The sequence below is a fragment of the Mesocricetus auratus genome, unplaced genomic scaffold, assembly GCF_017639785.1.
Source record: "Mesocricetus auratus isolate SY011 unplaced genomic scaffold, BCM_Maur_2.0 Super-Scaffold_100045, whole genome shotgun sequence".
NCBI classification, from domain to species: Eukaryota; Metazoa; Chordata; class Mammalia; order Rodentia; family Cricetidae; genus Mesocricetus; species Mesocricetus auratus.
The window spans coordinates 8414307-8436587 of NW_024429222.1; the positions used below are offsets into that span (position 1 = coordinate 8414307).

Sequence of the window (22281 nt, forward strand, 5' to 3'; positions counted from 1 at the left end):
CTGCCAGAAAAATTGCCAATAAAACACCAGAGCCTAAAAGGGAGTCTAACTTCTATGTCTCTTTGTAGCAATAACCAATCCTATACTTTGTATATTTAGGCTGCTTTTGTTATTGTTTCCACTGAAATAACTGCAGCATAATTTGGGGGAGTTTTTGCTTATCAAGAATAGATAATAACACTACAAAACCTTTTCCATCTTTTGAGTAATTGAGGGCAAACCTCCTGCTTGTTCTTTTCCTTTACTCTTGGCATTGTCTCCTGAGAAGCATGTGTATTATGATGTTCATTCACGTATTGATCATACCACATTGGACCCATTTATAACTAGGAGCAATCCTGTGCTACGGTTTCTATTCTGAAGTCCACAATATAGTTTTTAAGTTAGCATACAAGATTGTGGATCTCACCGTGGCATTTTCACACACACACACACACACACACACACACACACACACGTGTGCGCATGTGTATATACCATACTTTAAAAAATTTAGCTCTCCTCCCACACCCCCTCCCAACTCCAAGTTCTGTTCACGTTACATGTATTCTATTGCCATATCCCACCTCCCTGAGGCTTCTTTTTCTTTTTAGTAGTCATGTTCTACACACACACACACACACACACACACACACTCACACACACACATAAATTTAAATCTAGGCCCTGCATCTGAGGGAAAACACAAACCTGCCAGTCTCTCTTTTTTTAATCGTTGTTACTTTCTCAATTTCATTTTACATTACAACCAAAGTTCTCCCTCTCATCCCTCCTCATGCCCCTCTCGCCTCCCCCTCAGCCCACTCTCCATCCATTCCTCCCAACAGGTAGAGGCTCCCATGGGAAGCCGACAAAGTCTGGAACATTAAGTTGGGGCAGAACAGAGCTCCTCCCGTGCATTAAGGCTGAGTTGGCATCTCAATGGGCTCTAAAGAGTTAGCTCATGCACCAGGGATAGATCCTGGTCCTACTGCCAGGAGCCCCGTAGGTAGCTCAAGTTTCACAACTGTTTCTCACATATGGAGGGCTTAGCTTGGTCTCATGGAGGCTTTACAACTGTCGGTCCAGAGTTCATTAGTTTCCACGATCTTGGTTCAGCTGTCTCTAGATTTTTCCATCATGATGTTGGCCTCCCTTGCTCATGCATTCCCTTCTTGCTCTCTTCGACTGGATTCCTGGAATTCAGCCAGGTGCTTGGCTGTGGATCTCTGCATCTGGTTCCATCAGTTACTGGATTAAGGCTCTATGATGGCAGTTGGGGTATTCACCAATCTGATTACAGGGGAGGGCTGGTTTGGGCACCTTCTCCACTATTGTTAGGAGTCTTAGCTGGGGTCATCTTTGTCTATTTTTGGGAATTTCTCTATCACCAGGTTTCTCTCTAACCCCACAGTGGCTCTCTCCATCAAGGTATCTCTTTCCTTGTTTTCCCTCTCTGTCCCTCTCCCGCCTCAACCATCCAGTTCCCTCATGTTTTCATTTCCCATTCCCTCCCCTTTACCAACCTCCTTGCCTCCAGTTTACCCAGGAAATCTCATCTCACTCCGCTTCTCAGGGCAATCCATGTGTCCCTCTAAGGGTTTTTCTTGTGCAGTATCTTAATGCCCCATCCCAGGAACCTTGAAGGTAGTCTACTTCTGTGGTATTGTGCTGTCCTCTAGTGGACGCTGGACAATTTCCTAAGACAATGGTTTGCTTCTACACAGAGAACACTGAAAACTGGAAAATAAAACAGAAAAGGAACAGACGAAAAGACAACCTAGAAAAGATGAGTTTTAGTGTGGCATGGTGGCACACACTTTAATCCCAGTATTTAGGAGTCAGAGGCAGGCGGGCCTTTGTGAGTTCCAGACCAGTCCGGTCTGCAAAGCAAGTTCGAGAACAACCAGGAATGTTACAAAGGGAAACCATGTCTCAAAGAAACAAAACAAAACAACAACAGAAAAATGAGTTTCCTAAATAATGGTGATGATAATGATGAATTTGCTTAGTACAGTGAGCATATGTTCATATATTTTATATTATTAGAGTGAGTACATTATCACATATTTTATAATATTCTAACAAGCACATGATCTCATTTTATTATTACAGTGAAAATCACAATCACATATTTTATATTATTATGGTGAGAATGTGTATACACATTTTATATTATTAGAGTAATATGAGAAATAAGACACTGAATTTTTATACCTCCAAGCCCCAAAATATGATTTTTCCTTGAACTAAACAAAAAAATAAAAAAATAATCTCTACGAACCTGTGTAGATACAGAAGATGGGCAAGTAGCATAGCCTTGGTTTCATGAACACTATATTCTTAAACAGAAAGCTAGGGGAGGGTGAACCAGGCCTTTAAGTGAAGTTGAACCTGAGGCTGGACTGTATAACTAGGCTACCTATTCCCAATGCATAGATCACAACTCAGATCACAACTCAGAAACAGGAAATATGCAAAAGCAACCTTTCCATCAAAAGCTTCCAATTGCTTAAAAACATCAAGGCAAATGTATTGGAAAACTTGAAATGCTGAACAGAAAAATTTACCAGAGACAGTAAAGAAAGCCTTTAAGCAGGACCACAAATTTCAAGAACTCTAGGATGTGATGGAGAGCTGAGTCTATTGATCTATTGAGTAGGAGAGCCTGAGAATCAACTAAAGACACAGAAAATCTATCAGATAAAACTATAGCAAAGAAGTCCCCAACCCTTGGAAGTGGTTTGAACATGTTTAGTGCTGGAGGTATTTAGAGTCAGACATGGGCAGAGATGCATACCTCTAAAGCACATTATAGCTAAAATGCTCAAGACCACTAACAAAGAACAAGATTAAGTCATAATGAAAGATACCAGCATTCTCACAAACTCTGTAGGGCAACTTCAGATCTCTCAGGTGAGAAGTGAAAGCCAGAAAAACGTGCACTTATCACTGTTTTCATTGTCACTACCAAATAATTACTTGACTAAAGAAATTCAAGGGTGGAAGGGTTTCCTTCTGTTCACAGTCTTGGGGGGAGTGGTGTAGCATCTCAGAGGATAAACCACAGTGGCCGCTGGTCACATTGCGTCTTGTCAAAAAACAGACGAATGCTTGTTCTCAGCTCGCTTTCCCCTCTTTATTCAATCTGTCCCTTGCCATGGAAAGGTGACACTGATTTTTAGGGTATGTCTTCCCACTTCAATCATCCTAATCTAGAAAACCATTCTCAGACATGCCCAGAGATTTGTCTCCAAGATGATTCTAGATCCTGTCAAGTTGACAATAGTACGGACAATCATAGAATACAATGATATCATCCAAACTGTGACAGAAAATGAATGGCAGAATTTGATTACCATATCACACAAAATTATCTTTCAAAATAGATCAGTACCTAAAGTTTTAGAAAAAGAAGACAGACCTAATTTATACTGAGTCGAATGAAAGAAACAATAAAGAGGGGGGCAAAATTGATGGGGACTAAGAGAATAATACAGCCAATGAAATAAAGATTGGTTTCTTGAAGTTAAATAAGCTTGGTAAGTCATTATCCAAACTAAAGAGAAAACCAAACTAATAAAATGGGAAATTGAAAATTAAGTACAGCACTCATGTATTCAATTCTCAAAAAACATTTTACTTAAAAATAATATTGCAACATATAGCAATGAGAGTTAAAATACCATTAGGAATATATTTTTTAAACTTATATTACAGTAAATTGGGGCATCAAGGAGAAATGAGTATTTTATAGATAAGAACTCGAAGGCTAGATTTAAAAACTACATACTCATCCATAGTCAGTGATGAGACTGAAGCAATACAAAAGAGTAAAAATAAAAAAAATCTACCAGGACCAGTGTATTCACTACTAAATGCTATGATATTTTTAGCAAAAACAAACACCCAATGCTTCTTAATTTCAAAAAACAGAGATAGATTGGAAGCTTTCAAATTCGTTCTATGAAACCAGTATTAACTTTGTACCAAGGTTATATAAGGACGCAACTATCACGAACAAAGGCAAAAAAATTCTCAAACCAACTATTTACAAAAAGAATGTGACAACACATTTTAAAAAGTCGTATGTCATTCTAGAACACCCATCCAGTGGCTGAATGCAGAGGCAGACACCCACAGCTAAACACTGAACTGAACTCTTAGAATCCAGTTGCAAAGAGGAGAGAGGAGCAAAGAAATCAAGACCCAGCTGGTGAAACCCACAGAGGCAGTTGACCTGAACAAAGGGGGACTCATGGACCCCAGACTGAGAGCTGAGAGGCCAGCCTGGGACTGATCCAGATCCCCTGAACCTGGGTGTCAATGAGGAGGCCTAGGCAATCTATGGGACCTCGGATAGTAGATCAGTATTTATCCCTGATATACAAATTGACTTTGGGAGCCCATTCCACATGGAGGGATGCTCTCTCAGCCTGGACACGAGAGGGAGGGTCTAGGTCCTGCCTGGGATAATATGACAGACTCTGAAAATCCCCCATGGAAGGCTTTACCCTCTCTGGGGAGCAGAGGGGGAATGGGGTAGGGAGTTGGAGGGTTGGTAGGGGGCGGGGGATGAGGGGAGGGAGATAGAGCTGGGAGTAACATGTTAAGAGTTAGATAAAAAAGAAAAAAGTCATACACTGTGACCAAATTCACTTTAGTTCAGAGATGTAAGCATGGTTCAATAGACCCAAATCAATGCATGAAATGGACAATATGAACTGAGTAAAAAGTAAAAATAAAATGATCATCTTGGCACAGAAAAGGCTTTAAATGGAACAACGTTGTTGGTGAGCTGAAAAGTCTTGGGCCGCCTGATCACCCCACTCAGATCTATGGCATTTCCTTCAATCCATGGAGATTTAGCCTCGCTGGCATGGGTGGTTTGACACAATTTTATATACATGCTATATTGTCTTTTATGTTGTCTAAGGAATTTGAAACTGCACAGCACTGAGGAATGAAAATAGATGTACTTTTGATTTTATTGAACCCATTCTTTCTGTTTTTGCTTGAGGAATCTAAAGGGGTTCAGTTAATCTAGTATTGTTACAGGAAATCAAGCTCTTGGAGAAACCAGGCAATGTACCACCAGAGGACTCATTTTTTTTCTTCTGCTGACCCAGTTGAGCAAGCAAGTGCCCTGAAGATTCACACAGCATCTGTAGAATTTCGGCATTAGTTACTTTAACTGGCTGGCATAGTACTTTTTGATTCAAATGACTGGGGTCTGTAAGGCCATCTGCAGGTGGTCTTGTAGTCATGGCCACCGAGGAGAGTTCCTCTAGGGGAAGCATGTTAACAGAAGCAGAACTGATAAAGTTTAAAAGCATCTTTTGCAATATTTATGCTTTCTTTAGATGGTCCATGAATAGCCTCTCCCAAGAATAAATGTTAACAAACCCAGGATTTGGCTCAGCCCAGTGCTGGCAACCATTGCTGCAGTAAGTTTATGACAGCAACAGTTATGTAATGCTCAGAAGACAGTACTTCACAATCTTACTCCCCATTATCTGGTGTTATATTCTTTCTGCCTCCTGTTTGGTGATTGTCCTTGAGACTTGGAGGGAGTCCTGCTTAGAAGGAAACCGTTAACAGTCAGCTATTCTTAGAATCTTGAACAACCACAGGTCTCTACATTCAACACAATTCTCTACAAAATAAGCTTCTTTAATCAAGGCTGAGAGTAACATTTACCTTTGGGTTCAAACATTAATATTAATAAGGCATTTTGATGTTATTTCCATTTAGCAACAATGGGAGTAAGGTCCCCTGCCAGTTGCCAATGACTTCCCAGTCATAGGCTTGTGATCAGGGGTACAGTACCAGGCATGAATTCTCTCTTATGGAGCAAGCCTCAAGCTGAAACATAGAGTGTGTGGTTACTCCTGGTTCACTTTTGTACTAGTGGACACATGCTTTCCAGAAGATCAGTATTGCAGCATGCAATGAGCACACACAGAGGTTTCCATTTATGAGTTGTTTTTCCTACTTTACCTTCATAGCACTTTTTGGTAATATGGAAGTTAGGAAGTAGAGAGGAAGTTTCCAGTTGAGTTTGTTCCACTTATCTGTATCCTAGAACAAAGATGTGGGATTGTTACAAATAGGTTCTTACTAACTCATTCTAGTAGGCATTCCTAAGAAATATCAGTAGCCTTATTGTTTTGGAAATCTCCAGAACTGTTCTAACAAGCACATTATGGAAAACTATTCCACAACTGTACCTGAGATTTTTATCATGTATTCTGGGATTGGCATTATTTATCCATGCAAGGTACTTCTATTCAAATTATGTTTTTTACATTATTATTTAAATTAGAAACAAGCTTACTTCACGTGTCAATCCCAGCTCACTCTTCCTCCCCTCCTCCTCCTCCGTCACCCACCAACCCTTCCCAACCCCCCCACCCAATCTCCACTCGGATCCCCAGGAAGGGTGAGGCCCTCCATGGGGGATCTCCAAAGTCTGTCAGATCATCTGGGGCAAGGCCTAGGCCCTCCCCAAGTGTCCAAATTCTGTTTTTTAATTATAGCTTTTAAGTTTAGATTAGTAGATTTCTAATTGACTTTTCCCTACATCCTTAGTTGTGGTTACCTTTATTCACAGCCTCTCATTTCTTACTGTCTTCTTTATCACTCATCTTTAGCTATGCCCTGTGATCCTGCCCTCCTAGATAGCCTCTACTTGAAGCATTGTCTCGTGTGACTCAAAGGTATCATCCAGGAGTGTTTTCTACAATCCTGTTTCAGCCTTAAGTTCAGGGGAACACTCTGTCTCTGATTATTGAACATAGGGATTCCTTGGTGATTTGTCCATCACTAACAGAAATGATTACTAATAGATCAATTGTTACCACTTTTCAATACACATAGTTTTTATCTATGTCTTAAGCGGCAGGAGGTCATTACTCTGGAGGGAATAATGCTTGCTGAGCTTTCTTCAGTGTTGAAAGATTTCATTCATCAGAGTCCATGTCTGAGCAGGACCGCATGCCTACATGGCTAGAAATGAATTTCTAAGGTCTTAAACATGCCTCTTATTTTCCCCCATGAACTCATGACAGTATGCATAGATACGTCTATAGCTGGTATAGATTTCTCCTTCAATATGCAGCTCCTGTGGCTTTCAAACTCTCACAGTTCACCTTTAGAACTTTAGTAAATTTTAGTATCATTCTCCTCCATGTTAGATGATATCTCCCCATATTGATGTAAGGCAAGCCTAAATTCAGAAATTCAGACTGTTTGTCCTGAAATGTGTTTCTTTTCCTTTTGCTTTTGGGCTAACTATTTTTATGGTACCACTTGTGGAATATCATTTTATGACTTCTCTCTCTCTCTCTCTCTCTTCTCTCTCTCTCTCTCTCTCTCTCTCTGTGTGTGTGTGTGTGTGTGTGTGAGAGAGAGAGAGAGAGAGAGAGAGAGAGAGAGAGAGAGAGAGAGAGAGAGTGTGTCTTGGGTACATACCTTTATAGCCAGCTCCAAACACAGATACTTATTTGACCTTAAAAAAGAACATTTATTCTTAAAATTGAGGTCACAAGTAAAACATTTCCTTTCTGGCCTCTGCTCATCTCTCTGAAAAAATTCTCCAGGGTCCTCCAAGATCCATCTTTAATTTACAAACACCTTTAGTGAAAGAACCATATCTTGGCTTCTCTGATCAGAGACTGGCAGAGCCTTGCTTTCACAGCTCATTGTGCTCTGGCCGGGGTTGTTTCTTGACCAGGATCTCAGTCCAGAAAGCTACTTCCTTCCCTTTCAGTCCCTGGGCTTGCTGGGTGGTGGCCCCAATCTGCAGGTAACCTTCCTTCTGGTCATACTCTGGCCAGTGGGGCAGTCCTTCACCATTAGGGTTCCTGGCAACAGAATCAAATAGAATTCCTCAAAGCAACTCTGTGATTCCACACGTTTTTTTCCTTATTTATTTAAGTTAGAAACAAGCTTGCTTTATACATCAATCCCAGCTCCCTCTCCCTCCCCTCCTCTCCCGCCCTCCCCACCAGGCCCACCAGTCCCCTACCCAATCTCCGCTCCGATCCCCAGGGAGGGTGAGGCCCTCCATGGTGGATCTCCAGAGTCTGTCATGTCATCCAGGGCAGGGCCTAGGCCCTCCCATAAGAGTCCAGGATGACAGAGCATCCCTCATTGTGGGATGGGCACACAAAGTCTATTTGTATGCCAGGAATAAATACTACCCAAGGCTCCATAGATGTCCCACATTTTTTTGTGATGTGTATAGTGATTCCTGGATTATCTGTTCCCAACCACCACAAGAGATGGGGAGAACCAATGTAAGAACAAGGCTTTGGAGTGACCGGATTTGAGTTTATCACTAAACTTTAGAAACTGTCCTCTGTGAGTATGTGAAGTCTCATCTTGCCCACCACCCCAGTCCCATCTTTACTACCAGCCTCACCCATTCCGAGCAAAGTTGGCCCAGAATTTCATCATCATCTTGCTGAGATTGATTTCCTCTTCAGAGGCACCATCTGTGGGGAATACAAAAAGGAAAGAGAGTTTTAAAACATGTCGCCACTAAAAGCATAGCCCTTGGGGTTACCAGCAGCAGAACTCAGGGTACTGTTAAGAAAGGCACAACTTTGGAGATTACTCCACACCAACTTAGTCAAAGTCTACAAAATCCTGGTTAACTGGTGTACACTTTCAGACTGAGGATAACTGATCTAGGACCTATCAGTTAAATGCAGCCCATACAATATTAACTGCCCTTATTTTCCATGCCCATCTGTTTGCTCTTCCTTTCGCGGGTTAGAAAGATCACACCCAGCTGGGCGGTGGTGGCGCACGCCTTTAATCCCAGCACTGGGGAGGCAAAGGCAGGCGGATCTCTGTGAGTTCAAGGCTGGGCTGGACCGATAGCCTCCAAAACAATACAGAGAAACCCTGTCTCGAAAAAAAAAAAAAAAAAAAAAGATCACACCCTAGGGTTTCCTCTACCCCATAATATTGAAAACTCTTACACCTTTTCTTAGCCTTATAAACTTCTGAGGGTTGAAAAATATAAGAATGCAAATGTGCTAAGGACTTTCTTAACCAGGAACTTTCCAGAGACACCAATGTGCCATGAACAGCTATGAGGATGGTTAGGAGACATATGTGGTGTTTGAAAGTCAAAGGTCTAGGAAGCTTTATCTGAAACATTAACTATGTAAAAGCTTGATTTTGTATTAACTATAGTATTAATAAAAAATACATGTGTTTCAAATATCTACACAGATTGGTGGGCATACTAATACATGTGAATCTGATTCCTGGCACCAAGTCTGACCTCACCTCCAGTCAGTCGTGATTTGATATGTTATTCTGAATATAAAATCAACAAGTAGACTTCATGTCATCAAGTAGCCTACTATGTATGACATACAAAATCTTTTTCTATTGTCAATGATCAGTTATGCTGGAGACACAGTGGTATATCCTCCTTAATGTATGTTAGACAAGGAGAAAGGCTGGTCACATCCATAGGTATCTTATCCTAATTTTATTGAATTAAGAAATTAAAATCAAGACTGCAGAGACTTGCTAAAGGTTGCCACATCAAGACTAGAGGCTGCACCTCCTAATTCTACCTCATACAAGCCAGGCGCCATTACCTCTTAAAATGGGGGCACCGAAGACAGAGTACACTTCATCTCCATGGTCTCCAACTATGTTTTTGGGTCTCATGTGTGATGAGAAGCTTGGGTGGTACTGAAACTCATACATGAAAGTAGGAGCTCCAGTATCTGTGAAGACATGGATTCATAACAGCTCATGTTATTTGACATATACTCAGATGGAATCAAGACTCCTCCTGCCTTTGAAGGAAAGACTTGGTCATAAGCACTTCAGAAAACCAGCTTCAGGAAAGATCCTTGATTTACTTATATGCACATAGCTAATAAATAAAAGTGGTGTTTGAGTCTTACATTAATTCGATTAAAATGAATGTATACATGAACCTGGTAAATACACTATATATTTGTTAATGATAACAGGCTATCTCTGTGTTTTATGGGAGTTCTAACAGTGAGAGTAAGCGTGTCTCTGAATCTTTGGTCTGCCCTTGGGACTCTTTTCTTCCCATTGGTTGCCTTATCCAGCTTCAGTATGAAGGCTTTTGGCTTGTCTTAGTATATCTTGTTTTGTCCTGTTTGGGTGTTGTTTCCTGGAAGCCTGTTCTTTTCTGCAGGAAAATGGAGAGGGAGTGGGACTGAGGGAGAGGGAAGGTATGGGGGATCTGAGAGGACTAGAAGGAGAGGAAACTGTGGCCAGGATATAATATACGAGAGAAGAATCTATTTTCAATAAAGAAGAGGCACAAAATAAAAGCAGAAAGGACAGGAAGCCTTCCACTATAGAGAAACATCAAACCACAAGTGAAGGCAGCCAGATAGGTAGAAAAAATGAGTATTTGCAAAACAATAACAACAACAAATCCTAAGAAAATAGAAATATTGAGTCTTTGCATATTAATGATTCCTTCCAATTAAATAGATTATACTCTCCTAGAAAAGACAGACACTTTTCTCACTTTTGAAGCCTTATATCTTCTGAATGTGAAGGAATAGAAAGACATACTATACACACATAGAAACTAACAGAGAAGAGACAAAGCTATGGTTATATGAGAAGAAAGAGTACAAGTCAAAACTGTAAAAATAGGGAAATAAAGACATTGCATGTTAAATTAACTGATCAGTTCATGAAAAGGGAATAACACTTGTAAATATATGTATTCACCCAACACTAGAGCATCTAAATAAATAGAGCATACATCAAATAATCTTATGGAAGATAAAGATTCAATACAATAATAGGAAGCGACTTCAATATCCCCACCCTTACAGTCAGTTCGTTCATATAGAAAGTTCATTTAGAAATAGCTCTGAGATAAAACATATGAATATTCCAACAAGAATGAAGAGACTATACCAAACAATATCAACAGAAGACTCATTTTTTTTAAAGTTCCACATAACTTTCTTCAGAAAAACATTTGACATGAAGGTACAAGAAAAAAAATTGTCATCAAAGTTAACAATGAAATTATAGCAAGTATTTTTTTTCTGAAAAGACTAGAGAAAACTAAAATCAACAGAAGGGGAAATTTTTAGAATATTTTTAACTATACTAGTTAAAATACTCATGAACAACAAATGCATCAATAAAATTGAAAACTACAGTATGACAAATACAATTGGAACATAGCATAATGGAAACTCATGGCTAAAATTAAAGCAGCTGTAAGAGAAAAGCTAAAGGCAACAAACAGTTACAGATTAAAACATACAATCAGTTCAAATAAACAGTGAAAGGATATACTAAAACAAATGAAAAGAACAAACTAAGCCAAAAGTCAGAGAAGTGGTTAAATAAAGAGCAAATCAGAAATAAATTTATAAAGACTTGGGAAATATCTTACCAACAGAGTGCTGGCCTAGCATAATGGAGGACAGAGGTTCAACCGAGAGAGAGAGAGAGAGAGAGAGAGAGAGAGAGAGAGAGAGAGAGAGAGAGAGAGAGAGAGAGAGAGAGAGAATACAGAGAGACAAAGACAGACAAAGAGGCATACAGACAAGAGACAAATTATGAGACCATAAAAATGTACAAAGGTTGCCTGCTTTTGCTTCCTGCTGTACCAGAAGATGCCGGTATAGAATTCTGGGATCCGAGAAAAGTGACAGGAAAAGACTTACAACCTCTATTATGGTATCTCTTTTTTTGCTCTCTAGTCTTCCCCTGACTCAATCTTCCTGCTACTTCGTTTCCTCCTCTCCCTTCCTTTTCTCTTTCTCCTAACTTCCTTTCCCCTCCCCCGTGCTCCTGATCTCAAGAGATCTTGTCCCTTTTCCCTTCTCTGGGGGTACTGTGAATGTCTCTCTTAGGATCCTCTTTGTTTCCTAGCTTCTCTGGTGGTGTGGATTATAGGCTGCTAATCCTTTGTTCTATGTCTATATGAGTGAGTACACACTATGTTTGTCTTTTTGTAACTGGGTTACCTCACTCAGGATGGTATTTTCTAGTTCCATCCATTTGCTTGCAAATTTCAAGATTTCATTGGTTTTTTTTTTTTGTGGGGGCGCTGAGTAATATTCTGTTGTGTAAATGTACCAACCATTATAGGTTTAAAGAGAAATCTGGCTCTAGGAAAATGTCTAGAGATCTACAAGGATGACCCCAACTAACAATATAAGCAATAGTGGAGAGGCTACCTTAAATGCCTTTCCCCAACAATGAAATTGATGATTACCTTTAATCCTAGAGCCTTTATCCAGTAGCTGATGGAAGCAGAAGCTTACATCGATAGCTAAACACTGAACTGAACTCCTAGAATCCAGTCGCAGACAGGGAGGAGTGATAAGCAAAGGGGTCAAGACCAGGCTGGAGAAACCCACAGAAACAGCTGACCTGAACAAGGGGGAGCTCATGGACCCCAGACTGATAGCTGGGAAACTAGCAAAGGACTGATTCAGACACTCTGAACATGGGTGTCAGCTAGGAGGCCTGGGCAATCTATAGGGCCTCTGGTAGTGGATCAATATTTATCCCTAGTATACAAATGGACTTTGGGAACCTATTCCATATAGAGGGATACTCTTCTAGCTTTAAATTTTGTATTGGTCATTTTTTCAGAACACCAGAAAACCAGTGACTTTTAAAACTGCTAAATAAAAAAACAGAAAACAATATTTTATTCTGTAACAACAGTATTTTGTAGAATCAAGGATGCATTTATTTAAAGAAGTATTCTAATTAATTACTATTGACAGAGGGATCTCAAAATGAGAAGTACAAATGGCTAAAACTATTTTCTATAATGGTGAACATTATTAGCATCAGGAAAATCAAATTCAAATTCAAGTTATTTTTAGATTCCTTGTTGCCACAATCAGAATGATTACCATCAAAAAAGAAAACAAACAAACAACACCCTCAAAAAATAAATGTCAAAAAATGCTGGTGGAAATATAGGGAAATGTAACTCTTATCAATTGTTGATGGGAGTGCAAATTGGTTCAACCACCATGAATATTTGTGTGGAGTATTCTCAAAAAGCTAAAACTAGAAGTACCATGTTACCTTCTTGGATATATACTCCCAAGCAACTCTATAGGCTCCTCTAGAGTTATTTGCAATCCTTGTTCATTGCTATTCTCTCTATTCCAAATTACTAGAAATGGAATCAGTCTAGACATTCATCAATTTAAGAATGAATAATGAAAATGTTGTACACACACAATAGGCTTTTATTAAGCTAAAAAGAAATAAAATTATGGAATTTGTAGGAAAATGAATGGAACTGGAAAACATTATACTAAGTGAAATAACTCGGGTTTGGGTAGACAAATGCTGTGTTGTCTCTCATATGTGGATTCCAGTGTCAAATTTCTAGGGTATTTGCATTTGAAGGGACTATACAAGTCAGGAAGCTTTAAAAGGCACAGGGAGGTTAAGGAGAAAATGTGTTAAGGAGTTAGGGGATGCTAGAACACATTACATGAAAAAAGGGAGTGGAATGCTGAAGGTTTAAGTAGAGATCAGAGAGAGGAGATGGGAAAGGGAGAAGTGAGTGAGAGCTGGTTGACCAAAATTAAATATGTATGAAAAACCCTTAAGAAACCCACTGCTTTTTAAACTCATTTGAAAATGTAAGCTCTTTGAATGAGGAGATTGAACACTCCATGAGTGAACAATATATCCCCCAGAAGATATGAGTTACTAAATGAAAGTTACAGTGTCAGGAATGGGATACCATCCTATGATTTACTGATCAGAGAAGTCCCAGAGCACCTCCCTCACACACCACAAACAACATAGATTATTGCCACTTTTCTTTGTTGCCCCGCAAAACTAGATATTAGGAATCTTTTGCTGATCATGTAACACATTTTGGTTGTAGGACATAGAGAAATCAAGTTGAAGTTGACTTGAAAATACTCTCTTTCCTAGCTAGTTTATGTATTGTTGGAAAGTACAATCTAGGCTGCTGGTAGTACAGGGAACCATTAATGGTATTACCTAGCAGTGAACTCTATTTTCTTTATTTAAAATATTTTAAAAAATTTTTACATACCAAGCACACTTCCCCTTCCCTCCCCTCTTTCGGCTTGCCCCTTCCCTCAGCCACTCCTCAGAGAGAGAGGGGGGCTCCCATGGGGAAGTCAACAAAGCCTGGCATATCAAGTTGAGGCAGGAACAAAATCCCTCCCTCCTGTAAGAGCCAGTTCATGCACTAGAGATAAATCTTGGCCCCACTGCCAGGGGTCCCCCAAGCCACACAACTCTCACCCACATTCAGAAGGCCTAGTTCAGTCCCATGCAGTTTTCCCAGCAGTCAGTCCTTGGGCTCCCATTATCTGGGATCAGCTGACTCTGTGGGTTTCCCCATCATGATCTTGACCCCTTTGCTCATAGAATCCCTCTTCCCTTTCTTCGACTGGAAGCTGCATCTGCCTCCATCAGTTACTGGATAGATTATCTCTGATGACAATTAGGGTAGTCATCAATCTGATTACAGTAGATGGCCAGTTCAGGAACCCTCTTCACTGTTGCTAGGAGTCTTAGCTGGGGTCATCTTTGTGGATTCCTGAGAATTTCCCTAGCACCAGGTTTCTCCCTAAACCCATAATAGCTCTCTCTAGATATCTCCTTTCTCGCTCTCCCTTTCTGTCTTTCCTCCAACTTGACCATACTGTTCCTTCAAGTTCTCATTCCACACCCCTTTACAGACCCCCTGGTGCTCCTAGTTTACCCAGGAAATCTTATTTATTTCCCCTTCCTAGGGTGATCCAAGCATGTGCCTCTTAGGGTTTTTCTTGTTACCTAGCTTCTCTGGGGTTGTGGACTGTAGTCTGGTTATATTTTTTATATTTAATATCCACTTCTGAGTGAGTACATACTGTGTTTGTCTTTCTGAGTCTGGGCTACCTCACTCAGGATTTTTTGTTTTTGTTTTTGTTTGTTTTCAGCTGAGTAGTACTCCATTGTATAAATGTACCACATTCTCTTTATCCATTCTTCAGTTGAGGGACATCTAGGTTGTTTTTGGGTTCTGGCTATTATTAATAATGCTAGCAGTGAACTCTAAATGCTATAATATTGGCCTGCCAGGCAAGATGTGCTTGATGGTGGAATAGTGGTTGTAGGGCTATATAGCTAGCTGATTGGACTTGCTGCTTGTTCCACACGAGAGAGAGTTACTGTCTGACTCTATTAATCTGGTTGCAAGTCCATGGATGAGGAAATCATGTGACTTTGGGGATAACTTATTATTGCTTTTGTTTCCTTATTTTTTTCTAACTGGCACATTGTCAAATTGCCTCCCAAATATCTATATTCATAGAGTAGTGCTAGTGTACTTAATAACCACACTACCATCACCCTGTGTCAAAGCTCAGGTGACACCAAGGAAAGGTAGGTAGAAAGACTGTAGGTGCTGGAGGATGAGGAAGAGTGCCATGAAATGCTGGCTTCTGGGCATGACATGCTTTGTATTCATGACTCACTGAACTATGGTCGCTTGCACCAGACCTGCTAAAATGATCAGTCAGCCAAAGAAAGCTAAGATCAGGAGAAACAGCCTCCCTTAGAAAAGGGACCCCCCAAATGGTTATCCAATAGCAAGAGGTAAGCCTTGAAATCACATCCATAAAAGTAACATTATGTGGACTTTCCAGGGTGCATTCACAATGCATTTTAGTAATATATATGTGAACAATTAAAGAAAATGAAGCCATGATTTTGAGAGTCACAACAAATATTTAAAAAGGAACTGGAAATCATTTTCTTACCAAATTCCTTCAAAAGTCAGAGAATATATAGCTCCATCCCCATGAGGACAGAATCACAAAAGACGTGAAAACCAAACAAGTTCATTACAAGAAAATATAGTGGCACCAATGTCCTTCATAAACACAGATGGAAAAAATACCCAACCAAATCCAACTGCACTTAGATTCGTGATTCAAAGTCAGTTTCATGAGTGAAAACCATGGGGCACCACGTTATAGGAGGAAGGACAAAATCAGTCACCTCACATATGCAAAAATGTAATAATTGAACTTTCACCAAATAAGGGACAGATGGAATGCACACGTCATGATCAGGAGCATGTCTATGAAGCCTAGTGCCTACATCGCTCCAACTGTGAAAACATGAAAAGCTCCCCACTAATATTTGGAAGAAGACAATTATTACCTTGTTTGTTGCTTCCAGTCAGTGTGGTGTTCAAGTGCTTGTTCAGTTATTTGGAGAAAGAAAGACAGAAAGAAGGAAGGAAGGAAGGAAGGAAGGAAGGAAGGAAGGAAGGAAGGAAGGAAAGGCAGGGAGGCCACTCACTAGCTTTCTTTGCATCTTCATGTCTCTTGTGATATTTGTCCAACCTGCCCTTTTATCTACACTCCCTTCCCCTCTTGTGGTTTCCTGTCTAGGTCCTACAGTTGATGATACTCCTCCACAATCCCTTATTATACATACATAGGCATTAAAAGTTAGAGAGGGACAAGACATAAAAAGAAGGGAGGGAAACAACATAAGCAAATTTCATTTGAAAATACCATTGTAAACCATAATTCTTTGATAATTCCTTGTAAGCTAATTAAAAAGTAAACTTGATGTTGATCTCAGAAAACAAACAAACAAAACAAGCAACCAAATCAGAAAGCCAGGAATGGAAAGGTATTCCTGGAAAGAATAACCTTCAGATAAAAGCACTGAGGTTACCAAATAATTGAGATATAATAAATGAAATGATAAGATAACAGAATAAAATCAACAAAAATCATTAGTATTAATATGCTCCCTCAAAGAATGCTCTAAAATATAAACCAGGGGAACAATTTCATTTGAACTAGCTATAAAACACAAATTATATAGAAATAAATTGAAATAGCTTCATTTTTCTATACAACAGTATCTATAAGAAATCAATGAAAGAAATTTGTCACAATTAAATAAAAATGTTTCATGTTAATGGCTTAAAGAATTAAAACTTAAAATGTCTGTATTGCCCAAAGTATCCTACTAGTTCACTTAAGTCCCCCATGAAATAACTTTAATATAATTTTTCATAAAGCTAAAAAAAATAGGACAATTTCAAATTATTTGGAACCATCTCTCTCTCTCTCTCTCTCTCTCACACACACACACACACACACAGACACACACACAGAGGCACACACCCCCACCCACCCCCACATCTGAATCAAAAAAGTAAGTTATTGACAAAACAAAACAAATTAAAAACAATCCACTACCTGACTTCAAGCCAAAATAAAGCTACATGACAACCAGCATAGTATGACATTGGAAGGGGGATGAAGGGAGGGAGGGAGGGAGGGAGGGAGAGAGAGAAAGAGAGAAGAGGGAGAATCTGAATATTTATTATTTATTCTGTGACATTCTTGGGTGTATGTGACTTGCTTTTAATAATATCACTGGGCCTAGCAGTAAAGTGTTTGTTTGGAGTAGCTAAGGAGACTGGAGAGCCTGGGAGACTAAGAGGGTCCAAAGAGGGCAAAGATTTCCCTGTGGAGAGGAAAGGAAGAGATCTCCTTGGTAAATTTGGGGTGGGGGAATGGAAACTTGAAGGATAGGGTTGGGAGGGTTGGGTGTGTCAGGTGGGTTGGAGGCAGGTGAGAGGGAGGTGGAGAGTAAAAAAAAAGAGACCTCTTGATAGAAGGGGGCATTTGGGGGGCTAGGGAAAAACATGGCCCCAGGGAAACCCCCAGGAATCCACAAGGATAACCCTAGCTAAGACTTCTAGCAATAATGGAGCGTGTGTCTGCACTGGCCATCTACTGTAATCAGATTGATGACTACCTTAATTGTCATCAGAGATACTCTATCTAGTACTGATGGAAGCAGTAGAGAGCCATAGACAAATACTGAACTGAGCTCCTGGAGTCTTGCTGAAGAAAGGGAGGAGGGATTGTATGAGCCAATGGGGTTGTGACAGGGAACCCACAATGACCTGAGCTCATGGGAGATCATAGATTCTGGACCAACTTTTAGGGAGCCTCCATGAGACCAACCTAGGCCCTCTGCATGTGTGTGTGACAGTTATGTAGCTTGGACTCTTTGTAAGGTTCCTAGCATTGTGATCAAGATCTATCCCTGCCACTAAGTTGGCTTTTGGGAACCTGTTCTCCATGCTGAGTTACCTCACCAGGCCTTGATACAGGGGGAAGAGCTCCATCCTGCTCTAGTTGATGTGCCATGCTGTGCTGAAGCCCAGGGAGGCCTGCTTGTTTCTGAATGGAGGAGGAGGAGGCATGGAAGGGATGGGGGTAGATGGGAAGGGGTGTTGGGGTGGGGGTGTGGGGGACTGGGAGGAGAGGAGGGAGGGGAACTGCAACTGGTGTTTAAAATAGATAAAAATTATTTACATAAAATTTAAAAAAGATTTGAAGTTTCAAAAAAAATGCCAGTCATGGGGATTCTTGCAGATGAGCTAAATGCCTTTTACATTGTGAAATGATTTATATCATGAGCATTTGTCGCATGGGGATAGAATGCTCTGTTTTGTATAAGCATCCCCACGTACAGTTAAGTCTGGTTTTCCAGCGGATGGTGCTGTTTTGAAAGGAGATGGGAGTTTACGGGACTCACCCTGCAGGAACTAGGTTTCTGGGGTGGGTCCTTGGGATTCTCTGTCTTTGTTGACCACTTCCTGAATCTCTTCCTCTTTGCTTTGTGTGTGCCATGAGGTGGCCTAGTTTGCTCCACCGTGCTTCCCAGAGTGATGTTCAGGGTCACCTCAGGGATACAGCACTGGAGCTGCCCACCACACAATTAAACAATGCAAACAATTCTTTCCCCTCTTACCGTGTTAATGTCAGATATTTTGTCACAGTGACAACAGAGTTGTTGCATGCTGCCTATCCACTACCAAACTCTCCTGGCTTGAGCAAACTTCCTGACATCACACTGCTTCACTGCTCCACTGTGCATCAACTATTTTAGAAACAACTCAATGATGTGACATTTGCCTCTATTCCATTTCTCAGCAGATGTACTTGAGTCTCACTGGTATCCCTGTCAGGGCAGGGAAGCCTGAGTTCTACCTCCAGCCCTGGTGACTCTGCTTCATGGTTTACTCTGATCACTATAACTACTCTACCAACAGATCAAAGCACAAACTGTTCAACTAATAAGTGAGTATGGTGGGTAAATACCCCCTTTCTGTGAGTACGGTGGGTAAATACCCCCTTTCTGTTCTGCTGGAATTCTGAGACCTGACATATGATCCTCCCCTAAGGATCCCACAGTTCCTGCTGCCCACAGTGGGCATGTGCCTGGCAGAGCATTATTGATGGCCTCCATCTCTTCCTGTGTCAGCCCTCACATCCCTGGTGTTGTCTCCTGGTATTAAGTACCAAATTAATACTTGCATTTACACCTCTTCCTCAGAGTCTGTTACTTGAAAAATGAAACTGAACAGAACCTTTGCTGAATAAAACTTTGCACACTGACTGTGAGAATTTCCCACATCTTTCTATCCTAGGAAGTGTGCAGGTTAGGACCAAAGTGGGAGAATCTTTGTTTCTCTTTCCCATCTAACATCTGGAACTCACCTCTGTGGCCACGGGACACAATCACTGATGGGATACCAAATGTTATATCCCCAGTGAGCTCTAGGACTCCATCTCTGATTTTGAGTGGCTCGTTGCTACCTCTTACATACTTCTCAATGGCATCTGGAACTGCATCCTCATTTATGCCCTGAAATGGATGACAAAAGCAATCACCAACCTCTCCAGCCAAATGATGCTGCATTGAGCCTGACCTTCCCATGAGCTGTGCAAAGCCTTCCTGGGGTGGTGCAGTGGGAGACATTGGGTTGATCCATAATTTGAGTCAGTCCCTCAAAACCTCTGCATTTCTCAGTCAGTGGCTACAAATCGCTAGGTGCTTACAAAATGGGGAGCAAACTTCTGTAGGAGAGCGATGGCCATTTTCTTGTCCCATTTTCTATCAGTTTGTGGAAATTTCATCATCTGTTACAAAAAGAAAAAAAAGTTAACCATTTGTGATTCCTCAGGAATGAACAGAAAGAGACATACAGGAAAATAATCCACTGCGAGTTCCTGTGGACATCTACAGGACCTGAGAGTCCAAGCACAGGATGGAGGCTCCTGTGCCACAGTCTGACTCTTCTGAACTCCCAGATCCTCCCTCACTTTCTGCTTGACCTTGGTTATTCAGATCACACAAAGGTTACAACAACAGATGCCCAACCAGGCTGAGAATTTCAGAATTCATTAAGAAAAAACAAGGAGTAATCAGTATAGAGCTCGCAAGCCTGGGCATCTCAGTTGGGCCATGCCAGAAAATGTTTCCTTGGATGGATTTACTATAGCAATGGGAACAGCTGCCCCAGACACAAGGCAGGGATTAAAGACAGAATTCAAAGAAGCATATAGTGGAGGCATGATAGTAGTGGGTGGAGGAGTATCTGCCTAAGCGGTCTGGTTATGCTCACTGTTGGCAGAAGCCAGCCAAACTCTTGCTTGTTGATTCCCACAATGTAGGGCACAGTGTTGAAATTCTTCTCAGCCAGGATCTCTTCAGGCATCTTTGGCAGCAGCACTCCATCAACCACAACTGGTATAAACATATTGCCCTGAGAAAGAAAGCAGCACAGTGTCATAGGTCACCAGCATCTCCTGCTCTTCCTGTCTAAGGGAGCAGCTGGAACATAAACCCCATTACTTTGGGCAGTGGTCACAGAAATTAGCGTCCTTAGAAGATCTGTGGATTGGAGAAATTACAATTTTGGCATTTGTGAATGATGAGTTTAATAGGAAAGTGAAGGCAGCAGGCATTTTCATTAAATATATATATCATATGTAAAATACTTAATTTGTTAATAAGTGCACACACACACATATATATACATATAAAATATAGTTCAATCATTCATTTTCTCTAGAATTGATTTTCCCTAGTAGTGAGGTCTATAAAGTTCCATGAATGCTGGATAGGTAAATCCTGTGGCTTTGTTGCAATGGGATTTTAGAGCTAGGTTCTTGGGAACCACTGATCACAATATTGTCATCATCCTTATATTTGGGTCCCAGCTTAAAGACACATTATCTAAGATAGATTTCTCAAAAATAATTAGTATATCAAGATTAATGTATAATATCATAAACACCATATGATTAGGGATTACTACTTTCTCAACCCTGAATAACAAGACACTTTCTTCAGTGTCAGTTCCATACTTATACTGCAGTTTTTTATTGCCATGCAGATGCTAAATGTGGGGAATCCACAGGTTTAGATGCTTTGCTATCTTTTCCACAATTTTATCATACACTTTAGGTATGTCATGACCATTTCCAAAAAATGACCAAAATGGAAAACAGGCAAATCTGCTCCCTATCATTTAAGTGTACTATATTGTTGATCCAACACTGACTTCATGGGGAAGAGGATCATATCCAAATGGAGAAGGCCATGAGCCAAGAACAGAGATGTTGCCATTTGGAGCTAAATCTAGGGTTGTCTAATTTCTATCTTGAAAGAATGAATGTCCTGAAGCAAGACTAGAGAGAAGGGCAGGCACAGAGTGACATACCAACACGTCCTTATTTCCATGTACTTTTGAAGCTATGATTCAACGAAGGTGCTGTAATTTGGATTTTAAGTGTACTTAAAATCCAATATGTTGTAGACTTGGTCTCAAGCCTATACTTCCAGTGAGAAGTGGTGGAACCTTTAGGGAATGGAGTCAAGGATGTGTTCAGGAAATGAGAATGTCCACTTAAAATAGACTGTAGACTTTCAACCCCAGTCTCTTTCCTACTTGTCTCTTTGTTTGCTGTAACTCTGTTCCTATTTTCCACTTTTTTGAACCTTAACTATGATTGCAATTAGACATGGTATAGTTTATTAATTTATTTAGTCACACCTTGTCCCAAGAGGATGGAATTCTTTGAGTAGGACAGACCTATTTCTGCTTCACTGCTGGGTCCATCTCACATAGTAACAGCTTCTTTAAATGATGCTAAAGGTTTGAAAGAGTTGAGATTCTTTAAATTCCATAGACATTTAAGGAGCACCCTGGTATCCCATGGAGGGACTGTAGAACAGGGCTGTAAATTCAGCACAGCTAATGACATTAACCTCTGACTGCTGATAGGAAGTGAGAAGATGGGGAAAACATGAACTTCGCTACTAGAGTTTTCTGGGTTAAAGAAAAAGTTTGTGACATCTTCACCCTGGATAGCTTATGATTCTCCTAGGATATTTGTGTTCCTCAGTAGTGTTTTCCATGACCCTTGA

At 40.5% G+C, this 22281-nt stretch overlaps 1 protein-coding gene across 2 annotated transcripts in view; it reads right to left on the reverse strand.

Annotated features, from left to right (window-relative positions):
- Window positions 1-7483: 7483 nt before the first annotated feature.
- The window catches only part of LOC106021868 (carboxylesterase 1F-like), a 33152-nt gene continuing 18354 nt past the window's right edge, over window positions 7484-22281 (reverse strand). For both annotated transcript variants that reach the window (XM_040735329.1, XM_040735330.1), the window contains exons 9-14: window positions 20474-20614; window positions 19908-19988; window positions 19566-19713; window positions 9603-9734; window positions 8405-8477; window positions 7484-7844 (exon numbers count right to left, since the gene is read on the reverse strand). In XM_040735329.1, coding sequence (XP_040591263.1) covers window positions 7673-7844; window positions 8405-8477; window positions 9603-9734; window positions 19566-19713; window positions 19908-19988; window positions 20474-20614 — 747 coding nt within the window. In that variant the 3' untranslated portion in view covers window positions 7484-7672. The remainder of the gene's footprint in view (window positions 7845-8404; window positions 8478-9602; window positions 9735-19565; window positions 19714-19907; window positions 19989-20473; window positions 20615-22281) is intronic.